This window comes from Sphaeramia orbicularis, chromosome 3 (genome assembly GCF_902148855.1).
Source record: "Sphaeramia orbicularis chromosome 3, fSphaOr1.1, whole genome shotgun sequence".
NCBI classification, from domain to species: Eukaryota; Metazoa; Chordata; class Actinopteri; order Kurtiformes; family Apogonidae; genus Sphaeramia; species Sphaeramia orbicularis.
Window position 1 is genome coordinate 10,299,057 of NC_043959.1, and position 21,084 is coordinate 10,320,140.

Below are 21,084 nucleotides of genomic sequence, written 5' to 3' on the forward strand. Positions count from 1 at the left end.
TCTCCAAAAATACAAACAAAAATCCCAATATTAGGGGTGCCGCAGCCTTATTTGGTGACGATCGACAGCTGTTTTCGGACAAAAGCTACGTTAAACCTTTTCTCTATAATGTGTGCAATGGAGAAAAAAAATGCAGAAAAGAGAGAAAAAGCTTAAAGCAGATGGCACCCATAGTGTTGGGGTTTTCCTTTGGCTTTTTGGAGGTGAAAATGGACATGACTACAGATGTCCATGCAGAATTTGGTGATGATACATGGCTGTTTTCAGACATTAAACTATGTTCAGCTTTTTTACATACAGTGTTTTGGAATGTCCCCACAGGAGTCCCAGTCTGTTCCAGTACGCACCACTGGTACATCACTCATTATGTGAAACTGAGTTAATGGCACAATATTCTCAAAACAAATGTCACGTGTTCAGCTCTAAATACACCAGCCTGGCTCTGCTGTAGAACACAGGTGTCAAACATGCGGCCTGGGGGCCAAATCCGGCCCACCAAAGGGTCCAGTCCGGCCCTGCAGGATGAATTTGTGAAATGCAAAAATGACACTGAAGATATTAACAATTCTTTTAGTTCAGGTTCCACATTCACAACAATTCAGTCTAAAATGGGCAGGACCAGTCAAATACTGTCATAATAACATAGAAATAATGATAAATCCAAATGTTTCTCTTTGTAAATGTGAATATTTTCATGTATTTACACTAAAACAAAGTATAATTTGCAAATAATGTAAATAACCTGAACAAATATAAACAACTTGAAATATTTTAAGAGAAGTAAGTACAATTTTAACAAGATTCTGTCTGTTATTAAATGTTTTGTGTGTTTGTAGATCCACTGTGATGTATAAATTACAATGTACATGTGGAAATGATAAACTGAAGCGTGATATTGTTAAAATTACACTTATTTTTCCAGTTTGTTCATGCTATTCACATCTTTTGAAAGGATAGTTTGTAGATGTAAACGTTTTCATAATATAAATGTTGTTTTTTTTTTTTTCTCTAAAACATAGAGAAAAGTTTGGAGTTGACATTATTTCTATATTATTATGTGATTATTTCACTGGTTCAGCCCACTGCAGATCTAATTTAGCTGAATGTGGAACTGAACTGAAATGGGTTTGACAGCCCTGCTGTAGAATAAGACACATTACGCACGCTTTTATACACAAAACACGCGCGTGAAAGTCACAGTTTTCCAAACAACCATCGACTTTGTTCCTTTAGGATCCTGATGCGGCTCTTCATTGTCCCTTCAGGTCCGTACCTCTGTGTGGAGTGCGCATTGGTGCCGTGCGCACCCGGTGCGTCCTGGTTCAAGTCCGTGGATTCATTGTCGGTCTGACAGAGCCTAAAGCAGGAGTGTCAAACTCATTTTAGTTCAGTTCAGTTCCACATTCAGCTATATTAGATCTGCAGTGGGCCGAACCAGTAAAATAATAACAGAATAATATATAAATAATGTCAACTCCAAACGTTTCTCTGTGTTTTAGAGCGAAAAAAGTACATTTACATTATGAAAAGGTTCACATCTACAAACTATCCTTTTAAAAGATGTGAATAACATGAACAAACTAAAAAAAATAAGCGTAATTTTAACAATATTCTGCCTCAGTTTATCATTTCCACATGTACATAACTTACAGATCACAGTGGATCTACAAACACATAAAACATTTAATAACAGGCAGAATCTTGTTAAAATTGTACTTACTTCTCTTCAGACATTTCAGGTTGTTCATATTTTTTTTGGAAAATTATACTTTGTTTTAGTGTAAATACATGAAAATATTTACATTTACAAAGAGAAACATTTGGAGTTGTCATTATTTCTATGTTGTTATGACAGTATTTGACTGGTCTGACCCACTTTAGATTGACTTGGTCTGAATGTGGAACCTGAACTAAAAGGATTGTTCATATCTTCAGTGTCATTTTTGCATTTCATAAATTCATCCCAGGGGCCGGTTTTGGTCCCCGGGCCGCATGTTTGACACCCCTGCTTTAGGCTCCTGGTGCGGCTCTTCATTGTCCCTTCAGGTCCGTACCTCTGTGTGGAGTGCGCACTTGTGCCGTGCGCACCCGGTGCGTCCTGGTCCAAGTCCGTGGACTCGTGGCCGGTGTGTCAGAGCCTACAGCTGCCCTCTGTGGATGAGGCTCTTCAGTTTGTTCCTGAACTCCCTCCTCATGAGGCAGTAGATGATGGGGTTCAGGCAGCTGTTGGTGTGCGCCAGGCACACGCTCAGCGGGAACACGTATGTGTGGACTATGTAGTAGGCCTGGTCCCAGTTGGCGGCGTTCAGTTTGACCAGGACGCTCCACAGGGTGATGGACTGGTTCGGCATCCAGCACAAAAAGAAGGACAGCACCACCACGGTGATGGATCTGGTGACCTGGGATCTGCGTTTGGTGTTGCATGTTTTCATGCTCCTGTTGCGGATGAAACGTAAAAGCAGGATGTAGCTGATGGACACGATGGACATGGGCAGCACAAAGCCCACCAGTATTTTCTGTATGTGGTAGACCGCTAACCAGTACTGCCCCCCAGGAAACCTCAGCAGACACAGGTTTTCTCCAGTGACGTTGCTGACAGTTGAGAAAATCGGCGTGGGCGCGGTGGCCACAGTGGCCAGGGTCCAGATGAGTGCGCACACCCATTTGACGGAACAGGATTTGCGCGGAGTGCTGTTATTCAGAGCCGAAGCCACGGACCAGTAGCGGGTCACACTCATGGCGGTCAGAAAAAACACGCTGGCGTACATGTTCATGACGGTGACCGACAGGATGATTTTGCACATGGCGTGTCCGAAGGGCCAGCTGAAGTCCAGCGCGGTGTCCACGGCCCAGAAGGGCAGAGTGAGCACGAACTGCAGGTCCGTCACCGCCAGGTTGAGCACGAACAGGTTCACGCTGGAGGTCTTCCGGTCCTGTTTGACCCTGAGGACAAACAGCACCAGCAGATTTCCCAGCAGCCCCGCGGCGCACACCACAGAGTAGATGAGGCAGATGAGGAGGCGCAGGAGCGGGCTGCCGTCTGCGGACACGTCAATGTCCTCCAGGTTACTGAAGCGGTCCTGCCCGAGTCCGAGCCCAGAACAGTTCAGACAGTGGCTGTCATTCTTCTCTTCAGTCATGTTGTCTGCAGATCACAGCCGTGCGTCATCTGGAGACGGTGTGGACACCAGTGCGCACAGAAGAACACTCACAAACACATGGTGCGTCTTCAGTTCCACTTCTGCTGGCTCTTCTGTCCTCCAACACGCATCCAACATCACTGCTGTGAGCTCTGCTATTGTGCCTGCAGTCCACCCCCCCACCCCACTCCTTGTGCGCCCACCGTGCACTAACTGGGGTGGAGTGCGCACTTACCGGACGCTGCTTGATGATCAGTGTCGTGCGTAACGGAGTCTCATCAGGGATATGCAACAAGTCTGACTCTTCCCCGTTTATACATCCAAAAATAAAAACTGAAGTGAAAAGCAACAGTGATATTAACCCTTTCATGCATGAATTATGAGAACCTTAGTCAAGACTTTTTCCCCGAGTGTTTTTATTCCTCTTTAGGCATGAAAAAAAAAAAAAATGCAATTGAAATTTTTTCAATGAACCTATTTTTCATGGAGTTACAAAAATGTCCACTCAGCTGGACACCATGTGTTTAACCCTTTCATGCATAGTGGTCACTCCAGTGGACAGTTCTTCTCCAGCTGTTCTCTTGTATATTCACGGGTTTGGTTGTTTTAGTTTCATATCAGCCAAAATAATGGACACTAATGCATCATCCAAACACTGACATTCATACCATTACTGTAAGTTTGCTGTTCTAGATAAACCTGATCTGCACTAGCATGTTTGAGTGTAAATTAATTGCTTGTTATTGTTTTTAAACTGCAATTAAAAGGTTATTTATTTATTTATTTATTTATTTCGTTATACTTCTTCCCACCCCTTTTCGGGCATGTAAACAAAATTTTTGTGCTTTTCTTCTAAGATTGTTATGATTCTTGATATTTGTATTATTATGTATGTTTTGCAAGTGCATATATGTTAAATTTCATTGCATGTTCAGAATAAATCACTAAATCACAAAAAAAAATCATTTATTTATTTATGTATTTATTTTGCATATTATCTCCATGAAGTGAGTATTGACTAGTATTAGAGTATGTTAAAATGTGAGAAAACAGCAAATTGGCAGCATTAAAAATGTTTTTATTTCATAGTTTTCACACAATATATCAATAAATACATGTTTCTTTGCTTCAAAAATTAAATGCATGGCATCTGTCGAGCTGAGTGGACATTTTTGGAACTCCATGAAAAATAGGTTCATAAAAGAATTTTCAATTGCATTCTTTTTTTCGTGTCTAAAGAAGAATAAAAACACTCAGGAAAAAAAAAATCTTGATTAAAGTTTTCATAATTCATACATGAAAGGGTTAATTTCTGAAGCAAAGAAACATGTATTTAAAATCCATCATCAGAAAGTGATATACTGTGTGAAAACTATGAAATAAAAACATTTTTAATGCCGCTAGTCTGATGTTTTCTTACATTTTATCCATTCTCAAATACTAGTTATCACTCATTTCATGGAGATAATATCCTCTGAGACCCAGGAAATTGACAATTTTAGTTTTTTTACACTAAAAAATTGTCTTGATTGGAAACTGCGTAATGCAACAGTTTTTTCAGATACATTTTAAAAATATTTTTTATTTATTTATTAATTTTTTAATGGAATGTCCTTTGCAATGGACAGCATTTTAGTTTAACTGTCAAACTTTTGTCCCCTATAGAGGACACAATGCATTGCTGGGTCTCAGGAGGATATGAAAAAACCAAAAACAAAAAACAAAAAACAAAAAAAAACAACAAAAAAAACAAATAAAAAAACTCTTTTTGTTTCAGAAAACTGTTAATTACAGTCTCATAACAATTAGCAACTCATTTACACTAAAACATATTACTGCAGATCAGGCTTATTAAGAAGTTACAGTAATGGTATGACTGTCAGTGTATTATGGGATGGTGCATAAGTGTCCACTGTGTCGGCTGATATGGAACTAAAACAACAAAACCCATGAATATACAAGAGAACAGCTGGAGAACAACTGTCCACTGGAGTGACCACTATGCATGAAAGGGTTAAATATAGTTCCAGTGTATGTAAACCAGTAACAGAATACCTGCTGTTGACAAACCATGCCTAAACTGCACCATCCAAACTCAGAAATTGGATAAATCAACTCTCTGGTGCCATCTAGTGTCCCCTATTATTAAAGGATGTAAAGGTATGTCGATTTGGTTCATTTCACACATAAATCCAAGCACAGACAGAAAAGTACCAGAATGCATTTTATTACATCTAAACTTTTCTACATAAACGGGTAACATTCAATAAGTAAACAATTTCTTTCAATGCAGGTAATAAATATTTTTTTCACTTGATATATTTGTACAAACTGACAAGGGTCGACTGTACACCGTCTTCTCCACGAAAAGCCTTTTTACGATTTTTCTCAAGCTGTTTTTAATCAAACAGAACCTGTTAATTTTTAAGGCAGTAAGTGCACATGTTTACTCGAGTCCACTTTGACTTTGACATTATTTCAGTTGTTTGAGACTCGTTATTGGCCACAGTCCTTTTTTTTTTTTTTTTCTTTTTTTTTTTAATAGAACAGCTTTCATTTTCTAAAAAATATATAAATTAATTTATTCTCTCGCTCTGGACTGACACACAAAAAGCATACAAACGGACATCAAACACCCACGGTTGGATCTGACTGATCAGGTTTCAGGTTTTCACACAGACATAATATACATATTGTTGACTTTTCCCTTTCGTCAGAGGAGGAGACATGGGTCATTCCATCTCATTTCATCAAGTGGTCCCCACCTGACCCCTCTCAGATTTTTCTATATTTTTACATACTTATAGAACATTATATATGATGGGAAAATCCAAAATTTCACAGCTTAATTATAAATAGTTCCAAAGTTATGATCATTTGAAGTAGGTAGGAGGTACCTGAAAATTGCGACCAAAATTGCGACGTGAAATTTTCGGCTTTTTTCACGCTTCTATAACTTCTGAACAACAACAGCTAGAGGTCTGAAATTTTCAGAATCATTTCACAGGAATCTATAGTCCTGCAAAATGTGAAAATATTTACTTAAAATTTATAATTGCATGTTACAGAGAATGACAAATTTGAGATTTTATAATAATAATAATGGATTGGATTTATATAGTGCTTTTCCAAACACCCAAAGCGCTTTACATTATTGACCCATTACACTGGGTTACAAAAAAATGTTTTTTGCAAGTTGTCTAGGTTTTTTCAACTGAATTAGGACCATTTTGCACCGCTAAATCCAAAAATATCTGTTTTTCTCAATCAGGTCAGGTTTTTTTTTGGCTAATTTGATTTTGAAAAATTTGATCTTCTCACAAAATTGATTACATTTTTGTGACTTTATCAGTTGATTTTTTTTATATAGTTCTCACCCAAAACAGGTTTAAAGACAAAAAAAATCGTTTTCTAACAGGATTCCTGTTAGGTACAATGGTGTATTCACCGCAGATGTAGCAGAATACGTCAGGCTTATTTTTGCAAGATCTTCTAGTCGAAGCCATTTCATTCACCTGTAATATTAAAAAAACCATTAATCATAAATTGGCAAAAGTAAAATCTTCAGAACTCGTTTATTGCAAGAAATATGAAAGAATTTTGTATCATATGATGTGAAAATGCCCATAAATGTAAGCAAAAATGTTCAAAAGCCAATATGTAGCATAGTTCAGAAAGTTGACCTGATTGAGCAAAATTAATGTGATTTTTGGATTCAGCACACCAAAATTATCCTAAATCAGCTCCAAAAACTTAAACAATAAATTTGTTGTTGACCAGTGTTATTCATTCGCTCTCACATTCACACTCTGGTGGTGGTAAACTACATTTGTAGCCACATCCATCACAAACGTCTAAAATGCTACTTTTGGACCCTCATTACACAAAAACTAATCATCATATTCATTAGAAATTTTACGTGCTATATCTTGGCAACTTAGGGAATGGATCTGTGTAAAATGAAGGTCCTATGTTATGTTATGTTATGTATGATATATGAACAGCTGAAAATCAAAAATATCTGTTCGACCTTCAGATTCAAAGGTCAGTATCAGCATGTGGGATAGGTAGGATCACAAAATAAAAGACACCATGTGAAAGGACAGGAACTGGCCTAAATTTTGACACCAAGCACAACTTGCTGTGTCTCTGGGTGTCTAGAAAAGCACTATATAAATCCAATCCATTATTATTATTATTATTATTATTATTATTATTATTATTATAAAATCTCAACTTTGTCATTCTCTGTAACATGCAATTATACATTTTAAGTAAATATTTTCACATTTCTTACAACTATACGTTCCTGTGAAATGATTCTGAAAATTTCAGACCTCTAGCTCTTGTTGTTCAGAAGCCTGAAAATAGCCAAAAATTTCACGTCTTAATTTTGGTCGCAATTTTCAGGTACCCCCTACCTACTTCAAATTGTCATAACTTTGGAAACAGTTACAATTTAACCGTGAAATTTTGGATTTTCCCATCATATATAATGTTCTATAAGTATGTCAAAATGTAGAAAAATCTGAGAGGGTCAGGTGGGAAATTTTCTTAAAATCTGTTGATTTCATATGGAATGACCCACATTGAAAAAGTTGCTTGTTAAAGTTGCCTGGAGTTTTTCTTATAAAAATTGGCCTTATTCCGTTCACTTTTTTTTTTTTTTTTTCTGCGTGGACGCCTGCTTTGGTTCCAGCATCCATCACTTTGCTGCTGCACAAAAGAACGTTTCACACCTGTATGAGATTAAAGTTGGACTGAGACGGCAACAGTCTGTGCTTATCCATCCCCACATGCAATTTGACATTAAAAAAAAAAAAAAAAAGTCAGTTTATCTGGTGAATGACAGAAAAAAAAAAATCTATGATGGCTGTCTCTCCTTTAGAAAACCATCAGCTGCAGTCCACAGGAGGATGCTGTGGACATTATTGAAAAAGCTCGGACACTTCAGTCATGGCATACAGACCCAGCAGAAGCAGAGCACTTCAACACAAACACATTCAACACTGTCTGCTTTCCCACTTCTTCTGTGAACGCCACGTGGACAGCCAGCGCGTGGACCATCACAATCGGATGCACCGTCTCGTTACAAATTAGAGGACACGACAAGAGGTTTCAATAAATTAAATGCGATCAAAGCGTCCAACTGAGTCGAGTTTAAAAATACTGGTGATAGATACTGAAACTACAAAAAAAAAAAAAAAACACAAACTACACATTAGGGCATCTCAAAAATCACTTTTCTCTTCAGATCACAGTGTTATTTAAACCAGTTAATCTCCAACATGATAACAGCCCCCCCCCCCCCAAAAAAAAAATTTCAGCAAAATCTGTCAACGTTTGCCGCCCCACAAAGTATGAAGGGCCCATCAAAAAAACGCCAAAAACGCTCATTTTAACCCAGAAAATCACATATAATGAGGTCTTAAGTGTCCACAAATTGCTTTTTCTAGTATTTTACAGCATCCCTGTAATATCAACTTCATAGGTTATTGTGTCAGGTGATATACAAGTGAAAATAAGGTGATTTTAAGATAAAATAACTCAATTATAGGATAAAAACTTTAAATAGAAAGAAGTTCAGAACAGTAAATCTAGTTCAGGGGTGTCAAACATGCGGCCCGGGGGCCAAATGCGGCCCGCCAAAGGGTCCAGTTCGGCCCATGAGATGTTTTTGCCAAGTGCGACAATTCCACAGTCTTGAATTGAATTAAACAAAAAAAAATAAAAAATTAGCTTGAATTAAGGAAAAAATCTTGAATTAAGCAAAAAAAAAATCTTCAATTAAGTAAAAAAAAAATCTTGAATTAAGCAAAAAAAAAAAAAATCTTCAATTAAGTAAAAAAAATCTCAAATTTAGAAAAAAATCTTGAATTAAGCAAAAAAAAAAAAATCTTCCATTAAGTAAAAAAAAATCTTCAATTAAGCCAAAACCCCCTCAAATTTAGCAAAACAAATCTTGAATTAAGCCAAAAAATTATTGAATTAAGTAAAAAAAATCTTGAATTAAGATATAAATAAATCTTCAATTAAGTAAAAACAAATCTTCAATTAAGCCAAAAACAACCTCAAATTTGGCAAAAAATCTTGAATTAAGCAAAAAAAAAAACCCAAAACCTTCAATTAAGCTAAAAAAAATCTTGAATTAAGCCAAAAAAAAAAAAAAATCTAGAATTAACAACTTCAATTTTTTTTCTTTGTTTTAGTGCAAAAAATCACATTAAATTATGAAAATATTTACATTTACAAACTATCCTGTAACACTAAAATGTGAATAACCTGAACAAATATGAACCCGAAATGTCTGTAGAAAATTCAGCCCAATTTGAACTCTTTTCTTCCTGTTCCTCAGTGTTTAGTGTCTTTGTAGATCTGATCCACACTGCACATGGACAAATGAGAAGTGGAGGAATAATATTGCTAAAATCGTACTAAATTTTCTTACTTTTTTTTTTAATTTAAATTTCAGTTTTTTCAGTTTTTTTTTTTTTTGGGGATAGTTTATAAAAGTAAGTTTTTTCATAATTTAATGTTGTTGTTTTTTTTTTTTACACTAAAACAAAAACAAAAATTTGGAGTTGTCATTATTTCTAGGTTATTCTGTTATTATTTTTCTGGTCCAGCCCACTGTAGATCAAATGGAGCTGAATATGGAACTGAACTAAAATGAGTTTGACAGCCCTGATCAAGTTGAACACAATGTCTATTTTCTTAACTCCCTTTTCAGCAAAACACAGGTTTGAGTTAAAGACAAATATAGATGAACACTTAAATAATAAGGCTAAATACAGGATCTGAGGTTACATAAATCAGACGTGGTTCTGATAATCTGGACATACTTTTACACATGTGCATTTCACAGTTTATTCAGATATTAGTCGCTCTATAGTTTCTCTTCCATTTCATTCTGGAGAAACTCTGGTAGTTTGATTCTGTGGGACCATGTTCCCTCTATGGGCTCCATCCGTGGCTGCACTGGCATCATCTTGGATGTCCTTAACACCTCTTTCTGCAGCATCGTTAACGACAGATAACTCCAAGACATTCATTCATTTATTCATTTTCTGAAGCTGCTTTATCCTCATTTGTCTGTGCTGCAGTTGTGTTGCCATGGCTGCTTTGGTTTCTACTGGTACTTCTTTATCAAATAGACTTAGTACCACAACAGACTCAGTCAGGTACCACATGTGACGCAGTATGGATGTCTGTACTTTAGGCACTTTAGTATCCATTAAGCATGGTACTGCATTTAAAAACAGCATTTTTTGACGTTTTTTGATGGGCCCTTCATACTTACATTTATGCATTTGGCAGACGCTTTTTTCCAAAGCGACTTACAGGGGAAAACCAATCAAATCAATCAATCAATCAAATTTTATTTATATAGTGCCAGATCACTACAAAAGTTATCTCATGACACTTTATATATAGAGTTGGTCAAAACCAGACTCTAAGCCAATTTACAGACACCAACAGTGGGGGGGGGGGGTCAAACGTTGATGGATTTTGAATTTTTTTGGGGGGCGCTATTATCATGCTGGAGATTAACTGGTTTAAATAACACCGTGATCTGAAGAGAAAAGTGATTTTTGAGACGCCCTACAACACGTTTTTTTCATCATCAGCTCCCGAGAAAAAAACGGGGTTAAATCGTGAATGCGACGACTAAAAAGACGAGACCGTGGGAGAAAAGCTGGCAAAGAATAATAATACAACGCATATATTAAATAAAATCACAACTCCAGGACGGTGGTGAATCACACACACTCACTCATGGAAATAAAACAATTGTAAAAATATAATATATAGAAATAAGAATATAAAATAAATAAAATACTGCACAACACAGGAAATACACAAGACTTGTCCCAGCAAATGATTATGTTCGTTTGAGAGAAAGAAGAAGAAATAAGAGTTGAAATTGTTGAGATAAATGGAGGGTGAGGGAGGGTGGGTTGTCTACAGAGGTCAAGTAAAAGGAAACGGGGGTGGGGGGGGTGGGGGGGCTGTCAGAAGCTCTTATCTCATGGTGGGTGGTGGGTCTAATCTGGCTCTGAGTCGGACGTCTGTGAGGAGGAAGGAGACAAGAGCTGTGATGGGAGCTTCCAATGCACAGGTGTGTGGAAGGAAACCCATGTCATCAGATTTTGAATTATAAAAGACACTGAATTTGTGGCACTGAATTTTTTTTGCACTGAAATGAAGTATCTGCATTTTGGTTTTTTTGCATTGAAATTACATATCTGAATTTTTTTTTTGCACTGAAATTAAGTATATGAATTTTTTTTTGCACAGAAATAAACTATCTGATTTTTTTTTTGCACTAAAATTGAGTATCTGATTTTTCTTCACTGAAATGAAGTATCTGAATTTTTTTCACTGAAATTACATATCTGATTTTTTCTTTGCACTGAAACTGGGTATCTGATTTTTTTGCACTGAAATGAAGTATCTGAATTTCTTTTTGCACTAAAATTAAGTATCTGAATTTTTTTCACTGAAATTAAGTATCTGAAATTTTTTTTGCACTGAAATTAAGTATCTGAATTGTTTGTCACTGAATTCAACTATGTTCATAAATTTAGAATTTAAAAAATTCAGATGCAAAAAATTCAGACACTTAATTTCAGTGAGAAAAAAAAAAAAAAAAAAAAAATCAGTGCCAGAAATTCAATGGCTTTTAGAATTCAAAATCTGATGACACAGATGTACTTCCATACAGGTGTCAAACATGCGTCCCGGGGGCCAAATCCGGCCCGCAAAAGGTTCCAATCCAGCCCCTGGGATGAATTTGCAAGTAAAAAAATGCCATAATAACCTCAAAATAATGACTCCAAATATTCTTTTTGGTTTAATGTAAAAAAATAATATACCTATAAATAATGACAACTTCATGTTTTTAATTTGTTGTAGTACAATAAATAATATTAAATTAAGAAAATGTTTACATTTTAAAACTATCTGATGGTGAAATGTGAATAACCTGAACAAATGTGAACAACCTGAAGTCTCGAAAGAAAATTAAGTGCAATTTGAACAATTTTCTGCCTGTTACTAAATGTTTACATTCTTTGTAGATCTGATCTGTAACACACGTATATATAAATGAGAAGTTAAAGCAGAATATTGTGAAAATTGCACTTATTTTTCTTTAGAAATTTCAGTTTTTTTCAGGTTATTCATGCCTTTTTTGTTCACATACTTTGTAAATGTAAATATTTTCATTATTGAATATGTTTTTTTGCACTAAAACAAAAAGAAAAGTTTGTAGTTGTCATTATTTAAGGCTATTATGCTAGTATTTCCCTGGTCCGGCCCACTTCAGATCAAATTTGGCTTCAATGTGACCCCTGAACTAATATGAGTTTGACAGTCCTGTTCTAATGAATAACACAACTACCATCCAAAGTGTCCAACGTCCAAAAAATACGTATGATACATTCATGAGCAAACCCCTGTCCTGGATTTTCTAAACCCTTGACATTTCTACATCACGCTGACGCCTGGCTTGTAGGATTCTGAAGTTCCAGACGTGTCCTGTTATTTTCACCCAGTATGTGTCCAGATCTACTGCGAACTTTATCATTATGGCTCTTAGTTAAGTCTGCTGAGATTTGTGTTCTCTATTTCTCTACATGTCACACGAGGACCTCAGTAGAGCTGCAACCGATTAATCGACTGGTGCTTGGAGTCAATGCAAAAATTCCCGATTCGATTAATCGACTCAAATTGATTGAAGGGAGATATTCTGTGGTAGTTTTCCTGAATTAAAGCTTCTTTGTGCATCACAATAAGTGTCCGAGTGAAACACAACAGTGGAACCAATGTTTAACAGCAGAGAAATCACAGGATCATCGCAGGTTTTCCCAGGATCATCACAGGTTTTCCCAGGATCATCACAAGTTTTCCCTGGATCATCACAGGTTTTCCCTGGATCATCACGGGTTTTCCCAGGATCATCACGGGTTTCCCAGGATCATCACAGGTTTTCCCTGGATCATCACAGGTTTTCCCTGGATCATCACGGGTTTTCCCAGGATCGTCACAGGTTTTCCCTGGATCATCTCTGGACCTGCTGCTGTGGTCCTGCCTCTCTCCTCCTTCATCGTCATCACTCACTAATCCGTACAGTTATGATAGTGTTTACTATACAGTTCCATAGATGTTCTAGTTCAGTTATCTGTTCATCAGTTCCATCCATGTGTCTCCCCCTACTCCCCCCCCCCCCCCCCCCAGTCTCTCTCTATCTCTATCTCTTTTTCTCTTCCTTTACTCTCTCTCTTTAACCCTCTCTCTCCTCCTGTCACTCATCCATCCTCCTCAGTCTGGCTCTGCTCCAGGTTTCTGCTGTTAAAGGGACTTTTTCCTTCCTCTGTCTCCACTCACTGGTGTTTACTCCTGTTGGATTCTGTGGGTTTCTGTAAATCGGTTTAGAGTCTGGTCTGGACCAACTCCATATGTAAAGTGTCATGAGATAACTATTGTTGTGATTTGGCACTACATAAATAAAATTTGATTGAAATGAAGGAAACAAAGCTTTGATTCAGGAGAATTGTGGTTGAATGATTTTTTTTGGATCACTTTGAGTCGATTAATCGGTTGCAGCTCTAGACATCAGCATCATTTTAAACAGGGTTCCGAACTTCTCCAGGCTCAAACGTCAACAGAAAACCACTGGGGTTTTGACATCCAACTGCTGAAGGGTCAAAATGGAAGATTTTTGCATTTTCTTGAGTGTTGGAATTCGTTCTGCGCTAGGAGAGAGTCGTTTGTTGACTCCATTTCTAAGCAAACAGTAACAAAGATCTTCCATTTCTAAACACGGTGAACCATGCTCTTCCACCAGGGATCTGAAAAGGTTAACTTCCTGTCTCTTCAGGGTTGAGAACATCATGTAGGTAGATGAAAGCAGATTGATAAGGTCTACATTTTAGATGATTTGACTGGTAACGTTCTTCTGTCACAGTTCTCACTAGTTTGATTTTCCTCTTTGGTTTTACTTCTGTCAGGTGACATTTGTGTTGTGAGAGCTTGTGAGACATCAACGCTAAGACAAACACAGTCCATCTTGTCCTGCTCCGTGTGTCTTCATTTCATTTTAAACCATAAAGACCCAAACATCCACTGCCGACAAAAACCATCTACTGATCTAAACTGTTTAACACCTGTTGATCCACTAATCCTATCAATACGTGTCAATAATTGGTGTAAAATGCAGTTTGTCATCTTTTCATGGTCATCAGATACGACCGTATTTGGACGTTCGGAGGCTCCGTAGTTACCGTGGAAACATCGTCATCTTCTATAACCGATTCACTAGTAAAACCCACGGAATCTGATCAATGACAGTGGATGGACACAATTGTTTTTACATTCAGTTAATGATATATTTTTCTTGAAAAAGTCACTTTTTCTTCAGTTTTCTCCGTTTCTGATAAAATACCCCTCAACTTTAATCTGAGCTTTTATGAACATCTACATGACCAGTCAATTAAATATCAGAAAATATGTGAATTTCACTTAAAAACAAAAAATACAGAGAATAATATTATAATAAATGGAGATAAATCTCTTAAGAAAGGTTAAATAAAGAGAAAAATTCATTTGGAACTTCCACAAAAGTAGCACTGGGTCTTTATGAGTTAATATCATAAGGTTCAGAAAATATGTGGCCTGTGAAAATGATTTCGGAGCGTAAGAATCTGCCCAAATCACCTTCGTTTCTCCCACTGGAATGAATGGGACAGGGTGTCTTAAAGGTGTTGGCCAGTTAAGAAACAACATGATACTGAAACTGGAAGTCACTCTATAGCAGGGGTGTCAAACTCATTTTAGTTCAGGGGCCATACCCTCCCAATATGATCTGAAGTGGGCTGGACCAGTAAATTAATAACAGAATAATATATAAATAATGCCAACTCCAAACATTTCAATACGTTTTATAGTGAAAAAAGTAGAGTTACATTATGAAAACATTTACATCTATAAAGTCTCCTTTTAAAAATGTGAATAATATGAACCATGCAAAAACTGAAATTTATTAAGAAAAATAAGTGCAATTTTAACTATATTCTGCCTCTGCTCATCATTTGTAAATATGCATTAAAACTGACAGATCACAGCGGATCTGCAAAATACATAAAATATTTTAGTAAATGGCAGAATATTAGCAAAATTCCACTTACCTCTTTTAGGACATTTCTAGTTTTTCATATTTTTTGTGAAAGGCTGGTTTGTAAATTTACACATTTTCATGGAATTTCACTTTTTTTCACTACAAAAGAGGAGACATTTGGAATTGTCATTATTTGTAGGTTTCTATGATCATATTTTACTGATCTGACCCACTAAAGACTAAAATAGGGCTTTATATGGCTCCTAAAGTAAAATGATTGACTGTTAATATCTTGACTGTAATTTTTGCATTTTACAAAGTCATCCCATGGGCCAGACTGGACCCTTTGGCGAGCTGGATTTGGCCCTCGGGCCGCATGTTTGACACCTGTGCTCTATAGTGAATGTTTGGTTCTTAAGGGTTTTTCATTGTAGCTTGAGTTGCACACTAACTGTGTCCAATGAATCTGACATGAGCTTTTGGAATGTTGCAAAAATATAAAAACTGATTGACATGTGGTTCTATAAACGGGTTTGTAGAAAATAATCTAGGCCGGTGTGGTGTTGTCAGCAGGTGGCGCTGTAGGCTCCTTTACACACACTTAGAATAAACAGAGTCGCAGAAGCAGAGCATTCTGTTAGTGTGTTTCAATCAGACTCCTCTTTAGGAGTTCTACCAGACATGTTTCCATGCTTTACTAGAATATATTAGAAGATGCTGCAAATGCTCGATACAACAGAGTTTTAAAAAAAATGGCTTCAATTCACTGTAATAGGCATTTAGTCTATTTTAGTCCAAGAAAATACTGTGAAATTCAACGCCCCTGCTGCTGCACTAAGGCCTGGCCAATAAAACAGTTGTGATCATTTTAAGTTTGAATGCTGCAAAGTTTTGTTGGACCTCAGGGGTTACAATTATTACAAGTTTACAACATGATAATTATCTTTATATATAACATTTTTTGTCTTTGTAGTAGAGCTGCAACCGATTAATCGACTAGGTGCTTGAAGTCAATGCAAAAAGTCCCGATTCGATTAATCGACTCGAATTGATTATAAAGGGAGATATTCTATTGCAGTTTTCCTGAATTGAAGCTTCTTTGTGCGTCACAATAAGCGTCCGTGTGAAACACAACAGTGGAACCAATGTTTAACAGCAGAGAAATGAAGGAAACAAAGCTTTGACTGAAGAGAATTGTGGTTGAATGATTTTTTTTGGATCACTTTGAGTCGATTAATCGGTTGCAGCTCTACTTTGTAGTTTATATTATGATGTTGAACAAAGATTTTACCAGTATAAGACTTTAACTGTTCGCTATGTTCTGACTGTAAAGATGAGATTAGAACCATAACCAACTGTATTTTGTGTCTTCTTAATTGGTAAACAAGAACTGTGCTTGTTCTAATTGTTACCCCTTGGCTGAGGGGTATTGTAATCGTTTTGTCGTCTGTCTGTCTGTCTGTCTGTCTGTCCATTCAATGACATAATTGCATTACCTGAAGAATGCATTGACATATCTGCACCAAATTTATACTGTGGATGTATTTGAGGATGGAGCAGAAGAATATTTTTTTTAAAAAAATGGGTGACCTTGACCTACTTTTTCCAGGTCAAACGTCCTTGTGCAGTTCTAATATCTGAGTGCTTTCAAATATAAATATGTAGGTAATAAGTTTTACACAAAGACAATCTAATATTTATATCACAGGGCATTAACTTTCAACTGAATCTTACACTATATTTGGTCGAGGGGGATTAAAAGTGCACAGCCCCGTATGTTATTTAATGTGACCTAATGTTGTGAAAACCATTAAATCATGAAATCAGAAACTACAGGACAACAGTTTTGGTCTTATTACGTCTCCGGTCAGTTGCATCTTCTTGAGTCTTTTCTGAATAATTTATAACCACAAATAACTTTTACTAAAGACCAAAAATCAGCCTATAAACTGGAATGAAATGATCATTAGACACTTATTGTGAAACCTATTGACACTAAAACTTTTGATCCTGATTGGACATTTTGGATCATGAGAACATTGATAATTGTAAGAATGCCAGATATTGCAGGAGGAACCCTGTTTAAATCTTGATAATACATTTAATGAAAAGGTTAATGTACCAGAACGGGGGTCAAGGGTCGCTGCTGACTGTTTAGGACACAGGTGTCAAACAAACTTCCAATCCGGCCCACGGGATGAATTTGCAAAGTGCAAAAATTACCCTAAATATCTTAAGTCGAGGGCATTAAAGGTCCCGTATTATGCAAATCTGACTTTGTGACAGTTTTCTTATAGTAGTGTGTGTTGCAGTAGCCTCATTATGAGGTTGGAATTTGAAAACTGTCTGTTTCCTCCCTGCCTTGCTACACCACAGTTTGTCAAAATGCCTGCTCAAACGGCCGAGTTTGAGTTGGCTCCGTTTATGACGACATAAGCGGATTTAACTCCTCCCCCTGACTGTGCCCCCACCCTGGCAAAGCGAGCCCCGCCCTGGCATAAGTACCTCTTGGACAACAAACATGGCGAAGGCGAGACACGCAAGTTGTGGTGTTGTTGGCTGCACACACCAACACCATAGTTTATTTTTGCTCCCCACTTCCGAGCCTCTCCGTAAAAAGTGTCTGGATTCTATCTGTGATGGTCATGTACCAAACAACATTCCCAAACGCTTGTATGTGTGTGCCCGGCATTTCACGGACGAGTGTTTTTCGAACATGGGCCCATACAGCTCCGGCTTAGCACAAAGACTCCGAATCAAGAAGGACGCAGTACCAACGCTTCGTGACCCAAGTACAAGTGTGGGAGATGTAAGTTTTTATCATTTTTTTGTATCTTTACTGCATAACCCGACATTACGGATAAGCGGGTGGGTGTTGATGTGTACGTCTAACGTTAGCATGGCTCGTTAGCTCGGTTACTGCTGCTAACGTTTGCGTCCCCATTAACATGCAAGAGCTGATAATATCCAGAGACATTCAACAGAACTACTTTGAACACGGGCCTTTTGTGGTTGGCATCAGTATAGTTAGCCTCAAGCTTGTTAGCAGCTGCCTGCATTAGTGGCGGCAGGCGTCTTTCCGTGTCAGGTCCACGAACCCAACACAACACCGCCGTTTTCCGTCGGGGCTCAATCACGCCTCAAGGCAAAGAAAGCCAGTGTTTGGAAAGACGTTTTGCCATGGCTTCAGTCAACATTAGCGCGTAGTACCGCTAGCGGAAGCCGCGTCCTCTCCCAGAGAGGGGAGGGGGAGTGGGCGTGGACAGATGCGTTCATTTGCATACCCGGAAGCAGGCCCAGAAACGGCCTGTTTTGAGGAGGGCTGGTGAGAGAGACTTTTTCGACCGCTGAAACTCCGAACAAAGGATGATTTTGGGGCGAACAAACTTAAATACTATGCTTTTGGGCTTCTGAGACCTATATGACGTGACTGAAAAATAGCATAATACAGGACCTTTAAACTCCAAAATAACAGCATAATAACCTATAAATAATTACTCCAAATTTTATTCTTTAATGTGAAAAAAATGACATTATTCCTATAAATAATGGCAACACCAATTTTTTCTCTTTGATTTATTGCAAAGAAAATTAAATTCTGATATCCTTTAACAATAAAATGTCAATAAATGGAACAAATATGAACAACCTGAAATATCTAAAGAAAAATAAGTGCAATTTTAACAGATGTTTTGTGCCTTGGTAGATCTGTTCTGTAATGCACATGTATAAATCATAAGTTGAGGCAGAATATTGATAAAATTGTGGCTATTTTTCAGAAATTTCTGGGGTTTTTTTTTTAGATTATTTCCATCTTTTTTTTTTTTTTGTTTTGGATAGTTTGTAAAGTGTAAAAATTTTCAGAATTTAAGTTATTAAAGTTATTCTTTGCACTGAAAAGTTTGGAGTTGTCATTATTTCTAGGTTTTTGTGCTATTATTTTAATGGTTTGGCCCGCTTGAGATGGAATTGGGCTGAATGTGGCCCCTGAACTAAAATGAGTCTGACACCCCTGGTTTCGGACATTCACCCTCTACTCCTACGCATCCACACCAACAGGCACTAGTTGAAGCATTGGTCAGTAATTCCAGCACAGCAACAGCACATGACGTACGCCTCTGTTTGTACACATCCACAAAACAAGACGCGCATCAAAATTTGTCAGGTGAGTCAGAGAAGACATGACACACACGAGCTGAAACTGAAAACACAGCGGCACACCAACTCGACTTCATTCTGATGATTCTGATCGTTGTCATAGGTACCGCAAGTTATTTTTGGCATTGTGCAAAAAGAAACAAAACATATTCTACTGGCTCAAAACTTTAAATTGGCAAATCTGAAGCTCGAGAAAGACTGGCATCTAGATGTGATGTCACTGGAAGTCTTTCTAAGGAGGTGAAAATGAAAAACCAGCGATGGCTCATTTCCATGTACACACTACGCACTCATAGCATTAACCTGAAAGTTTAAGGGAATATGTAGATGTAACTTTTAAATATTATACATAACACAACTATTAGTATGTGAATAAACCATTCAATAGCTCTTATCATTCAAAAGAAAAAAAGTACACCGTGGTTTTACAAAGAGGAGAAAGAGATAGGGAGAAAGTAAAGTTAGAGGGGAGGAAAAACATGTTCATGGCAACAGGTCTAATGTAAAAGCTTAGAGTGGGAGAAAACAACCTCAGCCCTCCTCTTCAAAACAGCAATTAAAGCAGCTCACTAGACTGAAAATGTCCCCATTGAACATACAAAAGTAAAAGAGGAAAATAGATTTTGTTCTCTGTACACGGTGCCACTCTTCATCTGTGTAAAAAAGAGCTTTCCTCCATTGTGTTTTTGCTCAAGTATGGTCTGTGCCGCTTGTGCCAGTGAAGCGTTCATGTGGGTCCGAGGCCCCGATAATGAACAGATTTCTGATCTAAGGTCAGTCTAGTGAAGGGACCTCCGGCCTGCTGTTTTTCATCCTAGTGCTCGTCTCCACACAGTCTTGTCATTATCACTTCCCAAATGTTCTGAGTCGGATGACTTGGGTCAGTCTGGATCAGAACCTTACCCTGCAGTCAGTTTGTTACCGGATCGTAGCTGGACTCAAGACAAAGTCCCGGCTCCTCTCCAGTCAGTCCAACGATATGACGTCTGGTATCCCGCCGTAAATAGCTGCCACTGCCGCCTCGGCGCTGCTCCGACCGGCCACCGCCCCGGGGTGTGCGTGTGAGGAGTGTGAGCCCGAGTGTGTGGACGAGTGCGACGACGAATGAGAGTCGCGAAGGCTGCTGGACGACACCAGGCTGCTGCTGCTGCTGCCGGAGTTGCTGGCCCCGTTGGTCGGTGCGGTCAGCGAGGAGGCCGAGGGGGCCCCTGATTGGTCAAGGAATAACTGCGAGGAGGAGGAGGAGCTGTAGGGGAGGAAACGGTTGAGGAGCAGCTCGTGGTCGTCTGAGGCGGAGGCGGCGGCTGCTGCTGCCATGACCATGTTGTAATGCTGAAGAGAGAAGAAGCACAACAAGTGTTCAGAGAAGGCAAACCTCCGCCGAGCACCCTGAACCAGATGTGTGGATCGACTATTTCTGTTTAAATTCAACAGTTTCAAGGTTGTTCCATACAGCAGAAAAAGTTGAAGCTTGGTACCAGTCATGTGTATGTCAAATTATATTAACCCTTTCATGCATAGTGGTCACTCCAGTGGACAGTTCTTCTCCAGCTGTTCTCTTGTATATTCATGGATTTTGTTGTTTTAGTTCCATATCAGCCAACACAGTGGACACATATGCACCATCCCATACACTGACATTCATACCATTAATGTAACCTTCCTGTT

General features: G+C 38.0%; 2 protein-coding genes and 1 long non-coding RNA gene across 3 annotated transcripts in view; all 3 read right to left on the minus strand.

Moving 5' to 3' along the window:
- Nucleotides 1-2,135: 2,135 nt before the first annotated feature.
- rxfp3.3a1 (relaxin family peptide receptor 3.3a1) lies at nt 2,136-3,206 on the minus strand. Its single transcript, XM_030127551.1, has one exon. The coding sequence runs from the start codon at nt 3,138-3,140 to the stop codon at nt 2,139-2,141; it is 1,002 nt and encodes a 333-aa protein (XP_029983411.1). The 5' UTR covers nt 3,141-3,206; the 3' UTR covers nt 2,136-2,138.
- Nucleotides 3,207-12,762: 9,556 nt separating this feature from the next.
- On the minus strand, nt 12,763-14,314 carry LOC115437454 (uncharacterized). The gene is made up of 2 exons (XR_003937936.1): nt 13,757-14,314; nt 12,763-12,793 (listed from the first exon to the last, which is right to left on the minus strand). It is a non-coding gene; the product is annotated as an uncharacterized LOC115437454 (long non-coding RNA).
- Nucleotides 14,315-19,284: 4,970 nt separating this feature from the next.
- The window catches only part of LOC115415494 (E3 SUMO-protein ligase PIAS1-like), a 109,056-nt gene continuing 107,256 nt past the window's right edge, over nt 19,285-21,084 (minus strand). The window contains exon 13 of the mRNA XM_030129086.1: nt 19,285-20,748. Coding sequence (XP_029984946.1) covers nt 20,383-20,748 — 366 coding nt within the window. The 3' untranslated portion in view covers nt 19,285-20,382. The remainder of the gene's footprint in view (nt 20,749-21,084) is intronic.